The sequence below is a fragment of the Galendromus occidentalis genome, unplaced genomic scaffold, assembly GCF_000255335.2.
Source record: "Galendromus occidentalis unplaced genomic scaffold, Mocc_1.1 scf7180000077477, whole genome shotgun sequence".
NCBI classification, from domain to species: Eukaryota; Metazoa; Arthropoda; class Arachnida; order Mesostigmata; family Phytoseiidae; genus Galendromus; species Galendromus occidentalis.
Window position 1 is genome coordinate 1,828,553 of NW_003805465.1, and position 26,796 is coordinate 1,855,348.

Sequence of the window (26,796 nt, forward strand, 5' to 3'; positions counted from 1 at the left end):
CCGCGTCACCTGGTATTTTTCGTTCCTAAACTTCGTTCTTATCAACTTTCTCGATCCTGCGTGTCATAGGTGTATCCCGAGAGGGAAATCAGATAATAATAATAATAATGATAATAATAATAGTATTATTAATAATTGATATCATCATCATCGTTATCTACACAATCTCTAGTTCAACTAGACGAGGCCTGCATGATGAGCTCATTGCGCTCCGAGCGCCGGGTTCTACTAGGTCAGCTCCGAGCCTAGCTTTCCCCTGTGTCGCTGATGCTCCGGTAGCGCAATCGTCGAGGCCCCGTCGTTGTTGGTGAATGAATTCACCTTCAGTACAAAGTCCATGGCTTCGAGACGCCGTGCGGCGGCAACGACCGGTCGTCGTCTCCATCAGAGAGAACGAGATCTCGGATCCCTCCGCTTGATGTTGGAGTGGATGTTTGGTCTAATTCTGTCCGGGTCCTCTCCCTGAGTTCACAGTTCACCAAACTACACGATAAAAATTTCTGTACAACTTCATCCGTCATCTGGCCTAACGCTCCATCCACTCGGTCGCCGCTTTCTCCGACCAATCAACCAGCTATTCATGCACGCGCGCACGCATCAATCAATTATCATTCATTTATTCAGACGATCAACAGTAAGCTAAGGCTGCTTCAGATTCTCAAACCTAACCGGTGCGTCCGAAACAGACTCACTAGGAGCAGCAGATTCCAAATCAGGGTCGTCTTGAACAAACTCCCGCAAACACCTGCAGAGCCCACGAATACTGAATGAGATCACAAAATATATTACATTTTACGCACAAAATATAATATATTTTGTGTTCGGGATAAGGAAACGAATTTAATCGGATTCAGGACTTACCCGAGTTTGCCGTAGCCATGACCGGTCTGGACATCTCGGATCGAACGCCGGTCGGTCGACTGTGTGGAATGAAATTACTATGATATCCAAATGCGCTCTTAACAACAGTGACGTTAATCGCGGCGTCATCGATTCCACGATCGTTTCTCGCCACGAATAAGAACTCGCCCGCATCGGAGCTGCGGACCTGTGTAATTTCCAACGACGCATACCGACAAAATGGGGTGTCGGCGCTCTGAAAAAAGAAACAAAACCAGCTCAGATTGCTTTTGTTCTCAACGTCATAGCCGTCGTCCCCTGCCTGGCCGCCGATGGGTGGCGCCGATGCTTTCAAGTCCCAGCGCATTCGCCGCCCGGAGTTCGTCCTCTCGCACGCGAGATAAGACGCTTCTATCAAAAAGCGAGAAGACGGGAGAGAGAAGGACTCTTCTATCTGTACGTCATCAGCATTGTTGTGCACTTTGCGTTCGTCGTGCTCTGCCTCAACCCCCAGAGGCAACAAGCCGGTGAACAGCTGCCGGTCCGATAGAAGAGCAGATTTCACTCATTCCTCCCCCGGATTTCTCCTCGTCCGGACCCACTCTTGCAAACACCCACCCACACTCTCCGTCCAGAGGTGGTCTGTTCCTCCGTTGCATCCGTATTCTCAGCCAGCCGAAAATGCTCAGCCGGGAGCGTGCTCAGTGCCTTTTTTATCGTTCAGAAACTTATCAGCAGAACCCACTTTCGGGCTCCACCCGGGCTTCTTGTTCCCTCCATCCTGAGTTCGAGCACCTTCCGGAGGCTTAACATCATTTCGCGCTCATCTGGATCCTCTGAATTTTCTCGAGTGGGATCCAATACTGACTAATAGGTACTCACTCTGAATGGGTGCGCGATATAGTGCGAATGCGAGCTCGGCTTATCGCCTGGACTCATGACGTGATGTCCTAGGAGCCAGTGTGAACGGGACGGCTGCGGATTGGCGCAAACATGAACCGTGATCCACATGCTCTGGCCGATAATCCCAACCATTGATGAATTCAACGCGCTGACGTCGGGCCGACCTGGAAAAGCATGAGGTTCCAGCTTTGAGTTCGAAAAAAATCAGAAAGTCATCCGGTCCTTCTCTGGGTTCATTCCTTTTGTTTCACATTCGGCTTGATGCTTCCGAACGAACCTGTGATAGAAAGTTGGACCTCTCGGATCGCGTTCCGCTGTCTTTTCCAATCTTGTAGGTTGGACGCCGTACACTGGTACGTTCCCGCGTCCTGGTACACGACCGGGTCGAGAACCAGCGTCGAATCGCTTGTCAGACCCTCGGCGATACGACCGGGCTGTTTCCGTGACCAACAGTAGGATGGCAACGGCTTGCCCTTCGCCTGACATTCTAACCGGACTGGCTCTCCGAAATCGGCGTGGATCTCTTTCGGAGTATCGTCCATCATCTCGGGTCCGACTGAAACAGAAAGCGTCGATTTTTTTCTCTCGGTCAGAAGGAGAGCTCTGAATCGAGCATCGTTTTTCTTCTTTGGCCCTCTAGGCATCTTGGAGGACCCACGCGACATGAGCGAGAATGGACGAGGTCCCCGCCCCAGCCGAGGAAGGAATACTGCTTCCGAAGGAAATGCCTAGAGAATCCGACTAAGGAACGCCGAGCGAGTCTATCCGTCTTCGATACGAAGAGTTCTCAGGAGATTGATTCCCATCAACTGCATGAAGAAGTAGGCTGCCGCTCGAAGGTGCCTACACGGCAGGAGCTGGGCGTCGCTCCTTTTGAAGTATATTCGATTTTCTCCAATTTTTCTCCGTATTTTCCCTCGCCCGAAAGCCCCGATATTCCTCGCGTTCTTCCAGGAGAAACCCCATTGTAGCCACCATCACATCCTTAGGAATGGAGTGTACTCACATCTGATACTGAGGAGGTAGCCGAACGAAGCGAAGGTGCCCATTGGATGCTGAGTGGTGCATCTGTACCACCCGCTATGATTACGATCTGCCGATGTGAAGTTGAGGAAACCTCCCCCTTGTCGAATGACCTGAGTGGAGTTGATGGCTCGGTCGTCCTTCGACCAATGCGGGGTCGATGGCGGATTCGCGTCGATGATGCACTCCAAAGACACGAAGCTTTTCTCGACAACTGGATGTCCGAAGCCCGGGATTCGGCTGATTGAAAAAGTGGGTGGATCTGCAAGTGACAGTGAAACGTCAAACTCTCACTCGGGACCGGAGCCACGCCGACCCGCACCGTCAACTTTGCAACCTGCGAGACGACCGCGAATGCGCGAACGAAAACGCAAATCATTGTGTCAATGAGGACTTATATCTAAGTCCGGACATGGCGCTCATATCGAACTCGACTTCAAATCTTTCGCTCGCTCTCAACAGAGGGAAATCGGTACTTACACAGGACATTCAGGGATGCGTTAACCACCGTGGCGTTCGGCCACGCGACGTGAAAAACGTGACACGAAATTCTCTGATGATTCATCGCACGACTCGTATTCAAAGTGAGTACGCTCCGTGTCGTGTAAGAATCTTCGTGCGAGATGAAGTCCACTTTGAGATCAGATTTCGCCGTCACGTTTACGCCGTCGGGACCCAGAGACCAGAAAACCTGTTTCACCTCGGGGACGGCCCGACGGGCGACACATTCCACCGTGACGGTTTGATTTTCCTTTGCGACAACACTATCGCCGGGAAAAATTCGTTTTCCGTTCTGAACGAGAAACGGTTCTTCCGGAGCGCCTGTATGGAAGAACAAGGGAGAGTGAGGAAACCTGTCAGTTGGATGGAGCCCAATGTCCCCGCGGCTCCTTCCGTCGGGGAACAAGACCCGAGCGGGGGGAAAACTCCGAGAGGGGAGATAGAGAGCCCCTGAGGGAAAGGTTCCTGGAAACGGAACCCTGGGAGAGATCTACTCGAGCGGAAGGCTCGACGGCGAGAGAAGAAAACCTGCAGAAAAGCGCTCAGCAAGAGGAACCGATCGGATCACCGGCCGAGCTAGCTCTGCTGCTGTATAACAATGACGCTCTGTGGCGACAGCTGATCGAAGGACGACAAGACGACGACGTCGACGCACGAACCTGTTACAACGAGCTTAAGCACTTTGGCCACCCGTTTTACGGAGCCATCGTCAGCGAACTCCCAGCATTCCCAGAGACCGTCGTCGGCTCGAGTCACTTGGTTGATTGAAAGGGCTGCAGTGCCGTCCTTCGAGATGTTCCACTGGCGCCGTGACGAGGTCGTTGCGTCCAGGACGACGGGATGACCGTTTCGGACCCATTGGATCGAGCCGCCAGGTGTTTCGAGAAAACACGGTATCGAAATCCGTTCCCCTGGATTAACAACTCGTTCCTGCAACTGATTGCCCTGCCGTCGAGGCTCGGCAGTCGCCAGAAGCAGACCCCACGCAACGAGTAGCGTCAAACCAGTCGACCTTAAGGCCTCCATTTTTGAATGCGCTTATCTGTAAACAAAAAATGGGGAAATTTCGTTCAGTTCGTCGAGCTGGATGGAACACCTAGACCCGTGCGAAACTCCGCCGAGCAGGGAGAACAAGCATCGATAGGATTCAGGCATCTTCATCCCTCCAGGGAAGACGCGAGATTGAAAGGCACATCCTCGAAGATCATGGAGAGGGTTTTCTCGCCAAGGAGGTTCTGTCGTGCGGATCTTTCTTACCTGGCGCAAATTGATGTGCGGTCCTTCACATTGCTTCCGTGAGCTCTCGAGCTTCTCTTGCGGAGCAAATCGTGTCTCTCACATGACACTTTCCTGTAATTGATCAATGACACGAATGAATGACGGGCGGCGATTAGCGTCATTAAGTAGGCGTACGCTCCACTAGCAATCTGACGGATCACGTATCATAATTCATTGAACGAGGATTTATGACTCGGAAGGCTCTAGCGACTCGTCTCGGTAGAGTTCGAATTAGCGCTCATCGCAATCGAGCTGTGAGCTGGGAGCGGGATCTTATTGTTCGATCCCTTCCGGAAGTCAATATCATACCTCTATGGCTCTCATCATACTGAGAGAACGATCTCGACATGTCAACGGAGTGATGACCACTCGCTTTGTGCGGAGAGTAGGTCAGAGGATTAGCTAGCACCAAATGAGGATACTTCGTCCGTCTGTGGACAAAGCAAAGTATTCGCCTGTCATCCTGCAATCGGGTGACAGCGATGCGATTGAGCTTACGATGATAATTGGAGTGGATAATTATTGAATCACAACAGGATTCTTCTGTATTTATTATCGCTACCCAGTGAGGATCCCGTGGTTCGTGAGGGGGGCAGACGTGAGCCTATTTAGAGCCGTTTCTCAGATCACTGTATATCGAGTGAGCTGTTGCTTCTCCGGACTTGTCGGGAGACCTTGAGCCGGCAACGCCGAGTCGTGAAGCGGTCTATTTGAAGCGAGAGGATCCGAGAGAGAAGGGAAAGATTAGAGAACAGCCAAAAAAAGCCGAGCGGAAGAGCAAACAAGTCCGAAAAAAAGTGTTGTTTGCTACCTTGTCCCATCTACCTCCGAGACTCAGCCTTAGCGGCTTAGTGCGACTCCCCTGTGTTTAGGTAGACGAAACGGGACTGCGCCAGGGGAAACTCCTCGCTCTCTCCCTACTCACTTTCCTAGTCCTTGTCTCTCTTGTCCCCAAGCTCGATCGACCCCCAATAGCTGCCCGGCATGAATGACTCTGCACTCGGGACGAACCCTCCAGCAGTGAAATTCTCCTCTACGGTTCCACATAAGACGACCGAGAGAAAAATATATCGAAAACTAGAAAGAAACACAAGAGAGCCGCCGCCGCCGAGCGCGGAGTACTTCGCTGACACACCCGCGTAGAGCCCCCGCAGAGTTCCACCATCCCGAGTAGCGCGGAAGCGAGCGGGTGGTAGAGAGGTGAGTGAGTGAGAAACTCTCACTCTGGACGATGGCGATTAAACAGCCTCGATTGTACATAGAGTTGTGTCCTCAAGAGTCCCGAGGCCCCTCGACAGTTCACACACACACTCCGCTCCCCTTCGTTCTTTTCACATTCGCTCGCGAGCACCTCAAGTGCCCTTAATAGTCAGCCGGCAGCCAGGCAGCGATCAGCAAGCAGTTTACCCGATGAATGAAAGTTCATTTGCTTAGCGCGGCGGCACTGACTATCATCCGCTTCCGAGAAGAAATTCCGCGCGAGATTGCGTTTGAGCCCTTGTGAAGCGCTCCTTCTCCACTGTGCGCATCGCGTTTGCGTTAAATCGTCCTGCATATTCACAGGGGATATTGATGCATCGAGCTCCTCAAAAATACGGGAGGCTCCGAGTGACGCGGAAAACCGTCGAAATTCCGAGTTCTTGGTCATTTGTTTGGATAAGTGGGACGAAGTAGCAACCCATGCGAGTTTTCACCGAGCCAACCGCGATTCGCAGATGAATCACTCGTTTCCAGACCCCAGAAATAAACTCAAAAAAGTCAACACCTTGTCTGTTTGTACATACTACATGGTGTCGGATGGCAAGTCTCCGGTCCCGGATACTGCTCAACTCCTTTCAACATCAGTGCCATAAAGCCAGGAACATTTGTCTTACGGTCGGCTCTTACACATGGCCTCTTTTGCTTTATCTTCTAGAAATAACAACCCGCCTCCGACTCTTTTCCACAGTCGTTCGAGCCCCGCTTGCTCGCTCGTTCGCATGCGTGTCCCTCCCCTAGTGCGGCTCTAGGTTCCAGCTGTTCGAGCTCCGATCGAACGTTATTCGAGCAAAAATGCGATACAGTCTTTTCGGTTCCGTCGTGGAAGCACCGGCTCAGGATTGAACTTCGTCTGCGCAGAACATGTTCGGTAAATCCGTCCTCTCGTGCCGGAGATGCGCCACACACATGAAATACAAGTTTTTCTTTCGGATGATAGTGATTTGCTTACTATTAGTCGAATCAACCATGCGACTAGCGAACCAGCTGGATACTTTTCAAACAGCGCCGCCTCCCACTGATTCGAAGCCTTGATGCCGAAGACTCGGAATCACGGCAGACTCTGCCTCAGAAACTTGCGGGTTGGCGTTGAAATGCCTCGAGCCCCTCTATCTGATACGGCAGACTGCCCGTCAACGCTCGCGTTCGAAAATACGCGCGTTGTATCTCAGCATTTTCTCCGATCCGTCGAAATGGATTTGTCGCTCTTCGGGTGCCCCGAGCTCCGGAGCGGCACAACGAGATCAGAGATAGGAAAATGCCGCGCCGTAGAGCATTTTTCGAAACTGTGCACAAAGATCAGGAAATAGTAAAGACCCGATCCCCGACTGACTCCGTCACTGAGCTTGAGTTGACTCGTAGTCGAAAAAAAACGCTCTTCGTCCGCGAGCCTGCTGACACCGGGCTCGTGTCAGATTGAAAGAAAACTCAGAGCGGACCACCCGTGAATCGCGATCATAAATTGAAATCAGAGGATTCGACGTGGCTCGAAGCGTGTCTTGTCTTAGTTTTGAAAGGCAGTAATTGTTTGCATGGGGTTGCTGCCGGTCTTGTTTGTCGTACCTAATTCCTTTCATTCGTTTTGTTTCGAATGTTTTCCTCATCGAGAAACAATGATCGTATCTCGGAGCGAGGATCTGAGCGCGTCGGGAATCTTTTGTCATCGGAGTAGAATGAACGCAGTTCTGTCTCGCTCGTCAAGTCAGCGATTTGTTAATCATTCTGTCGTCCGCCTCGTCGACGACGTTAGCATTCTCTCTGATTTGGACAACAGTCTCGAAATACGACTCCGAACCGGCGATTCGAACTGCTATGGGTGATCGTTCGTAGGGCGCAGAATCGGACGGGGATCGAGAACAGTTATCGTAGATGTCGTTGTCGGTCAACTCGATCGATCAATGCTTCGATCCGAACGATCGCTACTAAACGGATCTACCAGTAGTTAGATCCGCTACCGGCAGAGCTCTGCAAAGTGGTACAACTGTCAGTGTCGGCGGGAGTCGTTGTCGGAGACGACCGAACAGACGACAGATCTTCACTCTGTCGACCGACTGGCTAGGTTATCAGTCAAGTTCGGACTTTTTTTCGCCGTCATTTTTTCTCCCCGACTCGATTGCCGGTCTTTCTGCCTCTCTGTTCGTAAGACCTACGAGCCAGAGGCGTCGTCTCGTTCATCAGCGGGAGCTTCCGCTATTTCATCCACACTGCTGAGAGCAGTGCATTCGTCTGACGAGCGACAAGTCTGGGAGTTTCTTTCATTTTTGAAGCTCGCAAAATGAATGTTGAGCAATTCCAGTGATGACGAGGCTGAGCGTCATCGTGCTCACCCAACTACCTACAGCATACGAAGCTCAGAGCGATTCGCGGAGTTTTTCACGCTGATGAAGCGGGAACACATGAAGACAGGGAGATGGGTTCGAGGCGCGATTTTGAGCCGAAATATCCCTGCTGCTATTTATAACGACAGCGACGACGACGACGACGACGCGGAGTTCACGCGTCATTAAGAGGTGAATGAGTTTCATGGAATAGACGCTCTCGGTGATCCGAGTGAGTGACTGGAAGTCCTCTCGGGGTCGTCCCGTTACTCTCGCGTCACGTCGTCAATCGAACGGGAGCGCTTCTATCCCGTCCGGATAACATGACAGACTTCGGTGAACAGCTCGATGATTAGAGAGCGATACGGACGAACTGGCGATTTTAGGTAGTGACATTAGCAGCACGATGAGCGTCATTAACAACAACAGGCAGCGAGGACTATGACTTGTCACTGTTTACGTAGGGGCCAGCTTCCATCTAACGAGTGAGCAGACCAAGCGGTCGACGAGAGAAGACGATAGACACAATCGTCTGACTGACTGACTGACTGAGTGAAGAGCCAATGTGCGAGAGAGAGGCTTGCCGAGAATGGCAAGCAGACAGCGACGCTTACGCGCACGCTCCCACTCGGTGATAGTCAACGTTCACACAATTCGAGCATTTAAGCATGGACATTAAGCGAGCCGTCGTAATATAAAGCGGGCTATCACCGCAAGTCTCTCCCAAATTGAGTGAACATTCCACGGTCTTCCGGAAGGTCCGGGCCCCGACCGCCCGACTCGAGTCCTACTTTTCCTGGCTGACGGAACCGACTCGGAAGGATCGTTCCAGAGGGTTCGTCGTAACGCATTTCCTAATTTTTCCTTCGAAGATCTCGCTCCACCTAAATCACGGAATTGTAAACGTAGCTGATGAGTGAACCCTGCCCTCGGAAATTCGTTTCTGATACAAACTATATTCAGCCAGTCGTCTTTCCCTCATCTGAGAATGGATCCGCACAGCAGCAATAACGAGCAAACGTAAGGGCTCTCGGAGAAGGTAAAGAAAAAAATCCTCGGTTGCGGCCATAAACAAATCGGGAGTAAATTATGCTCACGCCATCCCGTAGCTCGCCGGGACCGAGTAGACCAGGGAAGGCTAGTCTAGGCCGAACGACAGCATCCGCCAGCATCTTTAATTTGTAGGTAGACACCGCCGGGTGCTGGGCGCTCGGTCTCGCGCTACAACGAACCGAATCGGCGCTAGATGACAGACGACGGCAGAAACGACAGTCGAAACTATCGCCGAACCGACAACGTTCTCATACATAGTGCATAAGCACCTGGATTCCTTTCGATCCCTGTCATCGACGGGCCCATTCAAGTGAGAAGCTAGAAAAGCAGATATGTATGATCTACATGAGGATGGATCTCTCAACATTTGTACCTCCTGTACATGCGTACCTTTCGCAAAGCCGTGGAGGGGTCGTACCCTCTACCGGCGCATTATCAATCAGTGATGGCGTGATAGAGAAATAGATACATATATGGCGATTCTTCCGTCATGTCAGTATCTCCGTCTCAGGTCTCAGATCGGGGAATCCTAGTCTGGAGAGCCCACCGGATCGTGGGCTGCGCTCGAGACATCGAGGACACTCGCATCCGAAATTAAAACCACACCGAAATTGAAATATGGCGATTACTCATCGGTGGCCAACGTGGACCAGCCGCTGATCGATGACGCAGACTTCGAAGCGATCCATCGTAGTGCACCTTCTTCGATTTTCGAACTCACCGCATACACGTCAAGCAAGAGACCGACAGCAACCTTAACAGATCCAATGCAAGGTACATAGACCTCGAGATATTATGATGGAGTTTGGATCCAATCTGTTTTGGACCGGTCGAATCTATAATCAAGTATGCTTACTCGAAGGAACCTTCATGAAAGTGAATCGATCGGGGACGTATTGCGTATCCAGACTCCGCATCGGTATTCAGGAGACAATGCCCGGCCTCAGCTCCAGCAATCGTTCCCGAATCGCAGGCGAAACGATGCAGCGGGCACCGAGTTGCACCTCCACAGGTATCGGAGCGATCAATTATCGCAAAAAATGGATCAAGACTGATTCTAATCGACGAAGTCATGCTATTGGCTTTCGGCATCGAGGGAGCAGAACCGAGGGCGACCTTCGACCTCTTCTATGCGGACTTGCTGCATCGCAGATCGCAGCAAGATGGTACGGCGGTTCTAGTCTTGGACAAATCACATTCTGTGGACGGGGCGAACGTGTGCGAGCATATCGTTCCCTACATTTACTTTTTATACGGATACTCGTACGGCGACCCTTCGTTCGACTGAACAAGCCCTGGCACGAACACAAGATATTGATCACTGTTACATGAGGGTTCGTTTTCGAACTCCCTGCCCGCTACAACGGCGGTGGTCGAGAAAGTACAAATGAACACACAAATAGAAGCGATCGTCCAACGTGCAGTATCGATTACCTACATCGGCGTGATACATGCCAGCGAGTGGTTTGCGTATCGAGTACCAATCTCTGGCTGCTGTCCCAGGCAGTCGAAGGTTCCCAGAAAGACGCCGAGACGCTTCGACACCTCGCTCAGACCGCGGCGCATTTTTTGCATATCTGATGAAGCTCAAGCGTCGCGCCGGTCGGTCCCTTATACATAGGGCACAAGTAGACAACAACGACGGCGGCGGCGGATGACTCTTCGATACACGGAAATTGACCCTGTATGTGACCGATTCGTGAGAGCGAAGCCCAGAATCCGTAATCAGTCTCGAGCAACGAGCATCTGTTCGCACATTTGACGCTTAGAGACATCTCATGTTCTCGGTGACATTCCAACGTGCGTCGTCTCCACGAAGAATCGTCTCCAGCTTTCGGAGAATCTTCAAGAAGGAGGAAGAGATCCAGAAAAAAACTTCGATCGTGGGGGGAATATAGATCGCACAATCATGGCGCTGTATCGCCCTAAATCGCTTATCTCCCCTGACCGATCGCTCAGGATGCGAACGTTCACCACCAGTGTTGGTTCCTATTGAGACGAATACACAGGAGACATCTCGCATACGTGTTGATTGCCGAGCCCCGAGCCGGGTTGTGCGTCGTGTTTGGTGGGTTACTTTGCCTTTTGGCTTGTCCGCTCGCCTCGTTCGGGTGTTCTCCTCCTTACTAGCTGGCGCACAATAAATGTTTACGATGACGCAATATATAGTGAAGCGTCACTATTACCGCCAGAGTCCCATCAATGATTGTGTTTACAACCATTTGTAATGAGAAGACGAGGCAAATTAGCCCACTGTCAGACCCGCGCTCGGTCGGAGCGTCGCACGGCCGCTGGTCCTCCATCTCGATCAGCGTATTATACTCAGCACTCCCGCGAACAGAGAAATATAATAACTCCGGGGACAGAATGCGATCACTTGATGACCTCAGCATAGTATTAGTGAAACCCGCAGCCTAGTCGACATTCCGGTCTCATTGGTTCTCCGCTCGCTGGTCCGCAAAACGTCTGCATGGTACGTCTTGAGATTGGCGTCAGAGGAATGTCTCGCATTGTCTTCTTCCGCGGAGATTCCACAACATTTTTGCCAGACTGACTCCGGTTGTTTTCGGCGCCCATATCACCGACAGAGACTGCGTATTTTTATTCGCGTCAGACTTCGTGAGCTGATCATCTCGAATTACCTCAGCTTATAACCGGATTGGGATCCTCGGACCAATAGATGTACTTTTTTGCGGATTTCCCCAGTTATGAAGAGCTTCTCTCCCACTACGCAAAGCATCAGAAAACGGGGAAATGAGTTGGTCGGGTCATAATCCTCGGCAGATCACGTCTTCAATCCACAAGCGCATAGGGGAACAGGGATGACTGAAACATGAAAAAATCGCGAATCGTCGAAACCGGCTGGTTCGTTCTCGGCCGGTTGCGTCCCGTCGGTTATTCTCCCGAGTGTACAGATTGAATCTAGCCAAGGCTGCTTCGGACGCTACGGATGCTGTGAGAGGCCGCCTCCGAGTGTCGACGCTGCTCCGAATGTCGGTTCGTTCTTTATATCGTTTTTCTTCCCTCTATTCCTCTTTCGTTTAATGGTTCGTCACGTGTTACGTTTCTGTATTGTTGTCAGTCAGCCATAGGCAGCGGGCAGATGAATGAATGTAAGAACGAAAAAACGAAGAACGGATGATAAGACCGTAGTGTCGTCGCCGGTCAGTTTGCCGGTCGGAGTTTACTCGACTGTTCCGTATCGAACAACATCTGTTCGTGTACTCCTTATCTTCATCGTTACGTTCCTATCGGCCTGACTATTTCCCTCAATAAAAACAGAAAGTCGGTCTCGTTATCTTCGTTCTAAACTCCGCTCCTTTGGACTTGAAAAAAGCGCTCCCAAGGAATGCCTCTCGACATTCCGCAGCTCTGGTGTAGTTGATTACAGCAGGTAAGCGAACGGGAGAAAAAACGTTCAGAGTATTCTCAGAGCAGGATCTTCCTCTTTTCTCGGCTTTTATCCTCGTGATCGATGTGCGATACGACGACGCCGACGCCGGCGTAGGAGTCCATTCAAGCATGCGGTATGGCAGACCTCGATACGAGAACGTCATCAACGACGATTGATTCGCTAAGGCAGGCATATCGGTTTGATCGTTCTAAAGGAAGATCAACACACGCACACACTCAGAGACAGGCTCACTAAGTCACTGAATCGAAGACTCATATCGTCGGATGTGGAAAATGAGAAGACCGAGGGGAGAGTCAAGTGGATGGGAAGTGATGGCAGGAGCGGACAAATACTACGAGGCTCGATAGAAGAAGCCAAAGCGACCAGATCGTTTGATGCTGCCATAACTCTAATTCAACAGCCGGCATTGATTGAGCAATATCTTCGCTTTTGTTTTGGTTTGCTCTTGTCCTCCTCTTTGTGCGGGCCTTCGCCAGCTGACGATCGCTCCGAGAACGAAGTGAGAACAAAATATAGAAGAGATAAACACAGTTCACAGACGCCCACTCCTCTTGTTGAGATCCAGCCAGCGGCGTCAGAAAGTCAATCGGTCGGTCGGTCGCAAGTAAGGGAGGAAGGGTGAGAACGTTTGGGGGCGGACATCAATGCTGATGATGATGATGATGATCAGATTTATCGTGGTGGGGCCTCGCTGCGAAACTCAACACGCTTCTGGCACTACTACAACGACCACGACCGCGTATACGTTCAGGATCAACCACCGAAACCGAGTACCGAGTTATTGACTCGCTCTTCGTGGTAAACGCACTCCACGAGACACTGTCAAAACGATCGCTCCTTGTGACGTACCTGAGCGACGTCGGTTGGTACTTTCTGAGGGACCCGGCCATTGGAGTGTCCAGCTGACGAAGGAGCAGGCGAAAGCGAGACGGACTCGTCTTCGGACCGAGGTGTGAAGTGCTCGGTCCGTGGGCAGCTGACCGAGGAAGACCCGACCGAGCGGACTGGCAATCCAAGCGACCAACAACCACCCACCCACTCGCAAATCAACCTGGTGCGAGGCTATCCAAGGTGTTCGAGGCCTCCCCGCGCCGGTGCTGTTTCCGGTACAGTAATTGTTATAATCATGACAGCTATCATCGCGCACAAGTCAAATAATAACTTGACCGTACTCGCTCCGCAAGCTTCTCCGAAGCGTTCGTCGAGGTGGCACTGACTGAGAATGAGATGAGGCGAAGTGTCACGACGAGAGCTGGATATTGATGGATTCGCAGCGATTGATAGACGAATACTAGGACGGACGGAAGGATGGATGGATCAATGACTCGATCGAGTTGATGGGCGTGGTTGGCTATTTGACTGGCGTTCTGTGTGATGCCACCGCTCTCAGTCAGCCATAGTTTTGCTGATGCCTCACTAGAGCGACCACGGCGGCGGCGCCGACAGTGGTGTGAGTCTGCAAATCAATGAACTTCCTGTCTTATCTCCCGGTGGCGAGCGAAGAGACTGACTGCCAATTTGGTTTCGCCGTGTTGCCTCGAATGAATGTATGGCTCAGTCAGCCAAGCAAAGAACGACACATCTACCCCCTCGGCCGGAGCGTCTCTCGGTTCTGACGTTCAGCCAGAGCAGCGGAATAGACTAATCGGGGAAGAAAGCCAATAGGCGCCTGAGTGGCTAATTGAACGAGAATCGAGACAACCTGAAGCACTCGCTGCCGAGATCATGGGCGGCACATCTGTTGCTCGGAGATCACGCGCGAGACGCCATTCTTGGTCCCGATTTTCCGGAGCAGCGTATTCCCATCGATGGGAAGTGAAGCGGGCTCACGAGTATGGCTGCTAGTTGGGATCAGCGTATCAGACAATACGCCGTACTGAGCCTGTGGAGTTCCCGTTGCGAGAGCAGCCGCGAGCAAAAATCTCTCAGTGAGCAGCTCTCTATGGGTTGAGTCAAGCCCGGGGAGAAGTCGAATCGAGGAACGATCATTTCATAGCACTTCTGCCCGAGCCTCGATGCGCGTAGATTTTTCGCTGCGGGGGAGTCGGAACCAATGTTTCACTCTCTCGAGTTCCCTTCAATCGAGCGGCCGCGACCGAACCAAGGCTCAGGTGTGAGCCGAACAACGGAGAGGGCAGCAAAGACGGAAGAAGCAGTAAAACGTTTAACAAGGCGGCAAATTTTCGCAGCTTTTCTTTCTTCCAACTCGTAATTGTTCGTCCAGCCCTCAGCTCGGGCGTTGCGGGTGCTCGTGGCTAAAGTCGTTTCTGTAAGGTGGCGACGCTATTGCTGCTTCCATGAACGGTGCTCGGAGCGTTTCCCGCTCTGAGGGAGCATTCTAAGTTTCGTTCGTTTCATCTCCCCCGTACGTCTTCTCGTTGCGTCTCCTCCCTCCTCGGTTTCCTTTCTGTCTTGCCGGCTCATTTCCACACAAGTGAAAAACAGTGTTACCCAGAAGCGAACGCCCCGGACCAGCGTCCTCTGTTAGCCAGGATGACACTGCCGACGGTTTTCGGCCGCGGGCCTCTATCGAGGGCGAAACCCGGCCAGCGTATGCCCAGCTGTCCCTAATGTGTCTAGAAATGTGTTTTGCGTTCACCGTCGTGCTCCTCCCGACTTTGTCTTGGGATAATTCTCTGTGGAGTATAAATGCTCCGAGAAGCCCATCTCCGGAGCCTCCGGCTGTTCCTCTCGACGTCAGAATTCCCACGATATGTATCGGGGAAACGGTGGCAAGTAAAGGAAGAGTAGTAAAGGATTGGGAGAGGCGACCACCTGGTGTGCGGTGGATTCCCTTGACTCCGCCAGGTGTCCTCTGAGTTTGCTCTGCTTGTGGCTGTTGTATATGGTTATACTTAATCGAGACTAAGCCGCAAGCTGACTAAGCCATCCATGGATCTCCCTCCTTCCCGGTGTCCAACTACTCCTTCTAATGTTCTTATGGCAGAGGCTTCGCTCTTGGCCTCCCGCGTTGCCCTCTTGCTCTCCGGTGAGTCTGACGCACGATAAATTAATATATACCCTCCGCTAGGTTCCCGTCTGCGCGCATGAACGTGGTATCCCTGTTCTCTCTTCTCCTCCTGCGTCCGGTCTCACCCTGGCTGGCAGAGAAGGGTGACTCGTCGCCGTTGTTGTTGCTACTACTACTTCCTCCACCACCACCAACGGCACTATACCCTCCTTGTTCAGGAGGAAGGCCAGCATATAACCCTCCCCACGGCCATCTCTGAGCTCCATGTGACGCTATTCATTTGTTCTCGTTCTTGTTGTTATCATCATAATTCCATTGGTTGCCTCAATTGGATTACCTTGCCGGCCGCCCGGCTGGATAGCGAGCCGCCCAACAACCTACACGCTCCTTCTCGCTAATGCAGGTGAGCTCAGTCAGTGCAGGTGGTCGCAGATTGAGTAGAGCAGCCAAGCAGGGAATCCGCTTCTCAACGAGAACGAAGGAAGCTCTCGGTTGTCGTCGGATCCCGGGAGAGCTTTTAAAAAAAAACCAACCTGTGTCCGATATCAATATCGTAGCCGGCTGTCTAAGGGAGCTGGTCCGCAATCTCGAGAGATCGGCACACTGGGGCTTCGCTTCCATCATCCGAGATCCTCATATGCGGGATTCCGATGCCGAGATTTTTGATTTTTCTCTCTCAGAGTTCTAATGGCCCCGCCGAGATTCTTCGGAATGAATGAATAGCGCTGGTGGAATGGCTCGCTGATGTCGTTCAGGGAATGTTCCGCGAGCCGGCTGACGCTCACTCGCAAGGCATCACCGTGACAAAGTCCGGGTGGTTAGTCATCTTCGTATACTTGGAGCGGATCGAAATGTCTTCGGAGTAGAATATAGCGTGTTCATACGGGGGAACGCGAAAAACGAAGGGTGTCATCTTGTAGGTAACTGCCGGCCCGGCAGCACCCGACAACGGGGCAAGAAGACGAGCGATAGATCCATCCGCTCTATAGTCCTCCCGAGAGAATCCCAGCCACCGGCGTAAATGGTCGGCAGAGAGGTCAGGGTGGCTCTGCTGGCGCTGATGAAGGTGTTGAGAGAGCTTGCGGTAGGTCAAAGAATAAAAGATGGTATGCCCCGTAAATTGCCAGCTAGGTGGGTGTTTGTTTTCTCAGTGGTTTCGAGTTTTATCTTGTGTTTTGTGAGATCTCCGGTGCAGGTAGTCGTTACTCCAGAGCGAAGAAGGAGGGACGTCGAGGCATCTGATCCTGTGAGAGCGGAACTTTCGCGTTGTGAGCATCTCTCTCTTAATGGAAGTTGCCTCCTCTCGGACGGACCAATAGAAGAAGGGCCCGCTTGCGACTCACTCTCCCCGTGGCCAGTACCTCTTTCAGTTAGTCGGCTAGTTCTCCATGATTAACGGAACTGTCGGAGGGGGAAGTTGACGAAGCCAAAATGGAAGAAGCATCATCAGTTGTTGTGTTTCATATTTCCGCCTTCCGAGGTCCACCTGCGTGGTAGAACCAGAGCATCCGTGTAGACAGCTCGAGACATTGCTGCCGGAGCCAAAGGGTCTACTCAGGGTAATGAATCAGCCGGATTCGAAGCAAAATAAACGTAGACGGCCCTCCGGGACCGCACCGATCGACCATTAAAGAAAGCGTGCGGCCCTTCTGGGATAGAGCTCCATGAATCTCCAGGTAAACAGATGCTCTGAATATATGGCCGAAGTCACCGATCTTGCAGCTCTCGCCGATCGGGGCGACAACAGCACCAAAGCCAAGAATCGCCGCCGTCGGTCATCTGTCGGAGTCGGGTGCAACAATGCCCCTCTTTTCACTGCCATTGACTCGATGCATAGTGTACGCGCTCCGGGCTGGCTCGTCCCGGCTATAGCGAGACCTGTGTGAATATTTGTTGGACGACACTGCACTCAGCGTCGTTTGGCGAACGATTCCTGCTTTGGCTGGATGCAAATATTTTAAAATGTCCCCCTTCCGAAAGGGGCGGGCCTCTTTCTCTCTGAACTCCCTTCTCGATCGACTCAATGTCGATGTACTCGTCGTCGTCGTCCTCATCGCTGTCGTTGTTGGGAAGATTGTTCTTCTACAGAGAGAAAAATGCGATCGCGGGAGACTGACAATATATACTCACATACATACACAGACAGATTGGGAGGAACGACAAGAAAGTGATTCGTTTTGGGTGACCGGGGTTGTGCCGATTCTCTCATGCGACCAACGAGCGAGCGACCGACCTACGGGCAGAGCGACCAGCCTACGGACGGACCGGTTGGCCGCCCGATTAAGCATGCGAGGGGAAGGCACAGAGAGAATTTCAAGCTAGTTAAGAGTGTGGGAAGAGTCTACATGGGACCAATGATATCCGCGCTCATCATCGTCGTCGGTTCCCGATGAGATTCGAAAGTTACATAGCGCATTGCTGTGGGAGAGTTGGCGAGGCTGCTGGTTACGATTCGGGTTGATCATTTGTCTCCAATTGGCGAGCCCGATGCCGACGCGAGAGATCCAACGGAGAGCGTGACTCCTCGACTCGATCCTGATTTGCTCTCAATTCGATTGAACTCATGTGATTCACTACATCCGTGGACTATGGATCGGTGAATTCTGCTGAATAAGTTCGCCGCCGAGGGCCACGTAAATTCACCCGACTGGCTTTCCACGACGTCACCTCGGCCAGGGAGACGTTTGTTCCCCCAGCAGCCACTTTCGGTCTCCGGTCGATACTTTTTTCTCCCGATCGGTTTGCTCCTAAGGACATTTGTCGAAAACAGAACAAGTTCGAGAGTTCCCGAAAAACCCGATGCATCTGGCGTAAGAGTCTACCCAATGTCTGGCATGCGAAGTATTTTTATTAGGGTTTTACCGCTGCTCTATCTAGTCCGTGCTTTATTTCTATCGTTAGTTCCCCCCTCAAGGTCCTCCTACAAAAACTGCCCAGCAATCACAGCTCATGAAGCGTTCTTATAGGCGCTCCTCGGCTCCCTCGAACCGGTAAGCCATGCCGCCTGCATCGTGGGCGCCGCTGGCAGCCATCTAACCAGTGACGATTGACGTGTACTCCGATGCATGACATAGCGGCCGAAGGAAATGAGAGGAAGCCATGCTCAACCGAGCCTGACCAAGCTGACAGATTTCTCCGGTACAAACTTTCTGTTGTGGTTTTCCCTATGATTCTCGGGACTCTCTCATGGCTTCGTGTCTCCTTCTGTTTTCTTGACGAGCCGACCCTTCCTCTAGTGGAGGACGCAGAATTTTTCAGAGAAAAACCTTTGTTTCTCCGAAGCAGGAGCGCTTGAGCTCCGGAGCATAAATCCCGCACAGATCGTTGTTTTGTGCCATTATTGAAAAAAGACGACTCTAGAAATAATGCGGTGTCCCGGTGTCGGGGAGTTCCCCCGCAAGACAATCCTCGAAACCCATCCGCCTGATGCTTCTTTGTCAGCGTAAGTTAGTCTCCGTTGTAGTACATATAACAATCTCTGACGCCGAGTTTCCAGACGTGCGGTCGTCATCGTCATCATCGTGAACGTCACTGTCCGCCAGTCGTACGGCAGATCGGTTCACCAGCGGATTGTCGATCACACGAGCGGTAAGAAAGCATGGGGAGAGGAAATTCGCTGTCGATCGTTTTGGAGGGATGGACTCATTGAAACGACATGCGTATTTCATTTATAAGTCGAGATGCAGGCGGAATCTCGGAGAATTTCGGATCCTAGGAGGAAATCGATTTCAGGAGAACTCGATTTTTCCGAAGATCACCCATGGCGGCCTGCGACCGCACCCCATGAGAGTCAGCGTGTAGCGTGTGAACCCTCTGCTCACAGAAGGCTCCGAAGCGGAAGGGTCTCCTAACCTTCAGAAGGGTCTCCTCATTTTACGGAGTGTCTCTTCGTGAACCTCAGCATCAGTGGGCATCTTACACTAGCTCTTCATTTCATATGATTCATATTGTAGCGCGCATTTTAAGCGAAGTCAGGGAAACCCAGAAGACGAATCCTGTCTCAGCCGTGGAATCGTCCCGGAAAACCTCATTCCTTGCCTGGAAGCCCGCGCGGAATACCCTCGGAGATTCCAGATGATCCGAATGGCGGAGTTTCCTTGCACGAAACTCGAGAAACCCGGGGGACAAAAGTTTAGAATTCGAGACATCCCCGAAAGTTTCTGGAGACAAGCTCTACATATTAGACAATTTCTGAGGCTCCCTCCTTCGTCAAAGAATGATCACCCTGCGCGCGTATAAACGGTTGCCATAAGGCCACCCAGAACCTACCGCGATGACCCACTTTCGCGGAGTGGTTTCTGGGGTGTCAGTTCGCCTGTGGGGAAGCGAAGAGTCGACCGAAACGCCTCGGAGACTTCTGCTCAACTTCTTCCTCGTCCAACTCTCGTGCTCTAATCAAGCGTCCATGTAGAGATCGCATGGTGGAGGCGAAGTATCTGGGCGGGATCGTTGGCGAGGTCGGTTATGTTCGCGTATAGACGACGAGCCGTGTACGTGTTCGATGCCAGTTTTCCCCCGGTCTCATCATGTTCTTCGAGAAGCTACTTCTCGCCTTAATTAGCCACTCATTGGAGGGAGCTTCCACGTGGGGGAGGGAGTTTCCACTTGAGGGGGGAAGGGAGGGCAGCTGAGGGCAACGGCACATGGAGTCAAAGCCAAAAACTCGACCACGACGACGACGACAACACGTAGACAGGTTCCGCTTGCTTAAACCAGAATAGCAAAGCTCGCCATCGTCGATAGCGGAGGCTGCGGCTCGGGGTTGAAGCATGCGTGAGTCTTTCCGCTGCTTGATCTTAGATCTACGACCAGGGTGCCAAGCGACAACCGCATGCCTCTGTAGTCGCCGTCTGTCCGCTTGTCCGACAGTGGGTCTTACAGAGACTGCATACTACCTAACCGCCTCAGTGAGTGCTCGCTCGCTTGCCTCCGGCTCATAAGAACCTATTCTGGTTGACACGGACAGTGAGCTTATTTTAGAGTTTCTTGATGAGCTGGTTTTGCTGCGGCAGCGGCAAGCTCCTCATCGTCAGCGCCCATTGTTCTGCCCACCGCTGATGCGTAGAACCATTGGCAAAAGTTACAATAGCTTCTCCTTCATGACAAGGCAAGTTGATAATGGAACGAGCAATATTAATTATGACCACCACAACAACCAGAACGAGGACAGAACAGTGATGACGACGATACTCTACGCTGATGAACTCGAACCGAACGACCGACGCGTGCATCCGAATCGGAATAGTCCCCGGATGGTTCCGGGAAACGCAGGGAATACTTTTCGCGCAGCGAATCTGGAGCGATATGGAGACGCAATGTATCTGCGAGGCCGATGCCAACAACTCAGCCAAGCCAACAAAATCCTCCTCCTGCGCACGACTACCTGAGATGAGGAGCAAGGAGCCGATGTTGTACAACACAGCGCTCGTGGAGGCGATAAGAACAAGTTTCCTCTTACGCAAGTGTTTCGCAACATGCTCGTGAATGTTGCAGTTGTCCCTAGGTGTCATACACTCGGAGCAGTCTACATTCGTTACAGCTACATTCGTTGCCGCGACAGAACAACGGCGGAGGCCTCTCGCGAGAGGGTACATCCGCGAGATCAATGCCGCCTGCCGATATTTCGCAGCGAAAACTGCAAGCCGCCTTGCTTGAGCGGCTGTTGTTATTGCAGTTGCGGTTCGGTGACACCATTCCTGAAGTTATGCCCCGTGCCGTTTTTTTTCCGAGTTTCTTCCCAATTGTAGACGCAGAAGGATGGGAGGAATGTATGTTTGACTCTGAGTTCGTGTGGCATCTTTGGCGCTTTTTCTCCCTCTTCTCTGGCTCGTGAGATGAAAAGAAAACCATGTACTTGCTCCCTCGTTCGCTTGCTTCTCTTTTTATTTTTTTCCTTGCTCCTCTCGGTCGCGTTTGTCGCGCTTCTCCGCCCGAAGGGCCAAATGTGTGATGTTGAGATTCCCGCGTCAGAAGAAGGCTGTCTGTCGGTCGTGCGTTTCTCCGAGGCGGTGGTGGTTTTGGTGGTAAACGCGATTCGTTCCGCGAGTGGAATCTCTCCTCAACTCGCTTGCTCGCTCGCTTTCTCCGAGAAGAAATGTCGCTCACGCTTTAATAACATTACGCTCTATGGGAAAAGATCGGGGGGCCTTGGGAAGCGAGCTCAGTGGGAGCCCAGCTCGATGGTCGGCTCTGGTCTCCATCAGGAGTTTTTCTCACTAAAAGTATTTATTGTGTTCGGATCACGATAAAAGAATCCATGTTCCTCGCTCGAACTCGCTCCAAACATTGTTTTTCCCCGACGAAAATTCTCTCGCCGTCACCGCCGCCGGCAGAACGGACGGCCGAGGTCGAGAAGAACAGCATCGGAAAAAAAACTATCGGACACGTGGTTGAAGGAAACCAGGAGTGATCGCGTGACATGTTCTCTGGTCCCTTCCTTCGGTCGACGAATCGACGAAGACCTCTTGGCAGGGGACCTTCAATGCTGACGCAGCCATCGGATAAGTTCCGCAGCACTCGATGTTTGTCGATAAAACAAAATCACTTTGTTGAGATTCAGCGCGCGGTGCCCTCCCAGGATGGATCACCGCGTTGTCGATCTTAAGCGAGTCGTTACTGTGTGGGAGACATTGTCGTCGCCGTCCTCTACTTTCTCCTCAGCCCCAGTCAGACTATGAGGCACGACTTTGTAACGCCGGCGACGTCGAGAGATAAACGTCGTCTCCTGATGATTATTTAAATCGATGAATCTCCCACCAAAATACATTCGTCTGCCGTAATTTATTCCCGAAACCGCGGATTATCCCTCTGCAGTATCGGCTCGATGAGTACATACATAAGCAGTATTGCTCGGTGATACACATCCCTGCCGCAGTATAAACGCAACTTTCGGTTTACGTGGGCATGGAGGCGAGCGAGTCTGGTTATCGGAGCAGGTTGAGTATCCTAGCAACGTTTGAGGAGCAGTCGAAATTATCAGCGGAGGGGAAAGTCCCCGAATAGATCGGGCAAACGAATGCCAGTCGCTCGGCGGACCCCCTGCTGATACTCAACGAACTCCAGCAATCGTTTTAATAAGCGAGCGCTAGTCAGCCATCGGACGATCATTCATGTAGACTCCTTCGCTCTCTTCCGGTCGCTCCACCTAAGCCTCGTCCTCCTGAATTCACTCCTGAGTCCCTTCTCAGGATCTGAAACCGACACAACAAAGACCCAGTCAGCCGACGGTCGCCCGCCCGCCAGCCAGCCAGTCAGACGAGCCGCCCGCCCGTCTGCCCGACCGACCGATTGAACGAATCGACCGAGCGACCTATGTCTTAGCGCCAAACAGGCGATTGGTTCAAGTTAAGGGAAGCTCGAGATAGGCTAGAATGGATGGAGGGAGGGGGGCACGAGCAGAAGAAGAGATGGCACGTGCGGTGACTCAACTTGTGGGGAGTCATAAGTGCTGAGAGAAAACCATTGAATAAGGAAATCCTGCTTAGCCAGCTTAGACAAGCCGACAGCGGCCTGCCTGGCGGCTCCCACCCATTCATTCAGTCAGTCAGTCAGTCTTCTGCCTGCTTGCCTGCTTGTCGATCCAATGGAGGAAGATCGACACCGATGGAAGATAGCTGATTAAATGGTTCGAAAAGATGTGTCCGCCATGATAGTAGTCTCTGTCATCATCGTGTTCACCACAATCGCATGAGAGACGGTGTCATTCGATTCAGGAGGTATTGCTGGATCCATTCTCTGGACGGGTCCAGCTTCATATCGGGAGGATGAACCTCCGCAAAACGAGAAATGAGGAATCCGTCGGGAAGGAAAACGGTGGGGAGACTATGGATTAGGGTTCCCCCGCTCGGAATGTGCATGGGTACTGATCGACCTCCACCGGGTGAGTCGCGGAGCTCGCAGTGGATTCCAGGCTTGGATCGGTAGCGGAAAGTACGAGATGCTCCCACAGAACGTTGCTTATCGACGGGGTCATTGAGGTCGTCCGCTGTTTCGAGGCTTTCCCTCTGGACTCTCATCCGAAATCCCACGTCAAGGCCTCGCGTATCACCGGTAAGGGAAATCTTCCGTGGACGCATCGACGAAAGCGGATGCATCTGATGAAGACCTCAGTACTTGACACATACTGCTGTTGGTGGCGACCGGTACAGCAGCCCCCCTGAAATTCTGACGGGGACCCCTGCTCTCAGAAAACTCCACCGAGAAGGTTTCCTCTCGCCGTAGAAGTAGGTAAGTGGTTAGGTGAACTCGAAGCATCGGGCTGAAGTTTCGAATCTTTCTTCGGTAGCGTGGACCGGCTAACGAGATCTCTCACTGTCGTTTTCGGAGGTGGAGAATACCCCTCTCCATTTTCGAAAACGACCGCGCTCCGGTGAGGGAGTGCTTTAGGAGAGAATTCCCTGCGATCGCAGCGCCCCTTTAGCGCGACCACGCTTCAAAGTGCTCGGGATCGTGTTTGTGTTGTTGTCCAGTGTGTGCCTCCTACTACTTGAGGTGCGATTTTTCGATTTGGAGGAAAAGAAGAGGAAAATTGAGAGTCTGATCAATTTTTTGTCCGGAGCTCAGATGCAGACGAAGTGATCTCATCGACTCCGGACCTTGGCTTCCAAGCCCCCTCAATTGTGAATCATAAGTAGAGCAGAAGTATTTTGCGCGCGGGCCGAGCTACCGGTGTTTCCCGTGCTCAAGTGGTGAAGTTGATGCTTTTTCTGATGCAGATTCTTGGCGGATCGACCAAAGCATTGCGAACAAGGAGATCCCACCGATAAGACAGAGAGCTTCCCTCTCACAGGGCGACGATTGGTTCGTCAACATTCGTTCGCGACGAAAGTCATCCGAGGTTTCACCAACATCACCATGGCGGTGCGGAATGTCGCATACACCACCGACGGTGCGGGAAATTACAATGTTAGAGTCTGGAATCTAGAGACAGGCGGTCCGTTGAGCTGTTACACTGGAGGGGTTTCGCAGCCACGGACACTGTCCTTCATAAAGGGAGATTACATACTCTCGGCTCAGAAAGATAAAACGTGAGTTCAACTTCGGTGCACGAGAAATCCAACTGATGCCCTGGAAACTCATATTCAATAGGGCCTCACAGACGTGACGCACTCACGTAGTCACGAGTCTCCAATTGAACCACTAGGGTGCCTCTATTCGATCGATCCCTTGACTGTATTCTCAATTTGCTCCTCCAGAGCCTTCAGTCTGTGGTCGTTCAGACAATATGAACAATCTACTCGGAGATTCGCTGCTCCGGACAAGGTCAGAGCCCTGGCCGTTTCACCGAGCGGCAATCACTGCGTCGCTGGCATCGGTTGCGAACTGTACTTGTGGGAAGTCTCGACTGGAGCGCTTATCGGAAGTATACAAGCGCATTTCCAGCCGGTGACGGTCGTGAAATTCACCGACGACGGAACTTCAGTCATATCCGCATCCCATGACAGCTCCGTGAGCGTCTGGCCCATCGACTGCTTCCATCCCGACGAAATTCCTGAGCCCGACATGACGTTCAAGGATCACAACCAGGCAATACAGGATATGTGCGTGGTCGGATCCTTGGTGACCTCTGTCAGCAGCGCTGGTCTCTTAACGGTCCATAGTCTGCAAACGGGCTGTCTCGAATACAGGAAGTTCTTTGGCAAAGTCATCGACTCCGTGGACATGACGCCGAGCATGGACGCGGTTTTCGTAGGTTTCAAAGAAGGAACCATCGTCCGCTTGAGCCTTAAAGATGAATCTCAGCTCGAGTTCGTCGGACACAATGGACCCGTGAGATGTTTATCGGTGTCGACCCATCTGCTGCTCTCAGGATCCGATGATGCTACCGCTCGGATCTGGGACGCCGAACACGGACATCTCCTGCAAACACTGCGCCACGACGGAGCTGTCACTAACGTCAGGATCGCCTCATTCCCGAGCAACGCTCTCTCCAAGGAAGCCAACAAATCCAAAGGTCAGTCAATGGGTACGATTAAATTTTCCAGCCGACATCACTTGTGAGGACTGTTTCTCAAATCGAGTTTGGATCGCATTCCAGCCCTGGCCTCCGTTTGCAACTTCCAACGAGCCTTCTCGAAAAGTGACGTTACGCGTCAGAGTCACGATCGCCTCGAGGAGGAGCAGGAAAACGTTGCGATCGAAGTCAAGCCTTGCGAAAGAGCTCAGGAAGAGCTCTCGATTCCTCCGCAGACAAGGGACATGATGAAGAAGATCGCCATTGCGAACACCGACATTGTGAACTTTGTTGTGGCCAGTCTCTGAAACAGCCCGGCTGTGGATGGATAGAATGTCAATCGATACCCATCGGAGCAGCGTACGTGCTCCCCTGATGTACGGCCTTGTAAATAAATATGGATATTTCGGCAATGTTTCTCCCTCGCTCAACTCCGTATACTCAAGCAATGAATATCCATAGAGGCATCATTCAGAGTGCCCTAGTTCTCTTTCTCATTCATGAATCATGAAAACAAGTGAAGGGAAGCCCGCCGCGACAGGCTCAATGAGGCTATAAAATTGTTTTTTTTTTCGATGGAGAATAATTCCGACGGTTCGATCAATCTCAATTCCGCTTTCCCGCTGAGAGTTCACATCGAACTAGGGTGGAAAGCAATAAAAGTTCGACGCTAAAACTGATCGTCGAAGACGTATCGGCCCAAGAACGTTCTACACATCGGCCCGATACGCCTGATTCCGTTAGAAGAGAGGAGCATTCTGTTTCCCCGGGCGGAATTCCGCTCAGAAACCTCAAGGCGTTTGATCATCGAACGTTTCAAAAAACTTGCTAAACGATAGATGATTCGTCTGATCCTCTTCTCGCGTCGTCGTCCCCTTAGGAGAGGGAAACCTCGGCCGAAGCTCTTAATTGGCAACGCAGCCCGATTTTTATCGCGGCTCGTTAATGACCGAGGACCCAAACTTTTTGACTTCGATGATAGCGGCAACGCATTTCACCCTACTCGTTCTCCTGACGCTCAGCGCGCATTCTTCGCGTCGACCAATAGCTCGATCCATTCATCCGCTATCGTCAACCAGCACCTCGGAGATTTTGAGGAGCGTAACCAAGTCGCTGCTCAAGATGAATCGGAAGGCGGCGCTCACGCGCGTTTTCAATTCGGCGCCCGAGGACAACGGAGGGACCTGCAGGATTAGTTCCAATCTAATGGGGGATGGATTCCATCCTGAAAGGAACAGTCTCGGACTGTATAATACCGGATCTCCTGTTGTTCTGCCGACTGATA

The 26,796-nt window shown here is 52.0% G+C and overlaps 2 protein-coding genes across 2 annotated transcripts in view; one reads left to right on the forward strand and one right to left on the reverse strand.

The window, feature by feature from the left end:
- Positions 1-689: 689 nt before the first annotated feature.
- The window catches only part of tei (irregular chiasm C-roughest protein teiresias), a 28,096-nt gene continuing 1,989 nt past the window's right edge, over positions 690-26,796 (reverse strand). Inside the window, exons 2-8 of the mRNA XM_029111939.1 lie at positions 4,525-4,617; positions 3,927-4,309; positions 3,247-3,588; positions 2,750-3,028; positions 2,021-2,299; positions 1,723-1,907; positions 690-1,096 (exon numbers count right to left, since the gene is read on the reverse strand). Coding sequence (XP_028967772.1) covers positions 851-1,096; positions 1,723-1,907; positions 2,021-2,299; positions 2,750-3,028; positions 3,247-3,588; positions 3,927-4,293 — 1,698 coding nt within the window. The 5' untranslated portion in view covers positions 4,294-4,309; positions 4,525-4,617 and the 3' untranslated portion in view covers positions 690-850. The remainder of the gene's footprint in view (positions 1,097-1,722; positions 1,908-2,020; positions 2,300-2,749; positions 3,029-3,246; positions 3,589-3,926; positions 4,310-4,524; positions 4,618-26,796) is intronic.
- LOC100908799 (WD repeat-containing protein 18) lies at positions 24,001-25,819 on the forward strand. The gene is made up of 4 exons (XM_003745149.2): positions 24,001-24,049; positions 24,274-24,585; positions 24,754-25,511; positions 25,596-25,819. Exons 2-4 carry the CDS (start codon positions 24,413-24,415, stop codon positions 25,817-25,819), a joined length of 1,155 nt encoding a protein of 384 aa, XP_003745197.1. The 5' UTR covers positions 24,001-24,049; positions 24,274-24,412.

Excerpts from the sequence above, each read along its gene's own strand:
- LOC100908799 (XM_003745149.2), top strand. The coding sequence starts at position 24,413 with ATGGCGGTGCGGAATGTCGCATACACCACCGACGGTGCGGGAAATTAC. Across the intron at positions 24,586-24,753 it reads TCGGCTCAGAAAGATAAAAC|AGCCTTCAGTCTGTGGTCGT; the intron begins GTGAGTTCAACT and ends TTGCTCCTCCAG. Across the intron at positions 25,512-25,595 it reads GGAAGCCAACAAATCCAAAG|CCCTGGCCTCCGTTTGCAAC; the intron begins GTCAGTCAATGG and ends ATCGCATTCCAG.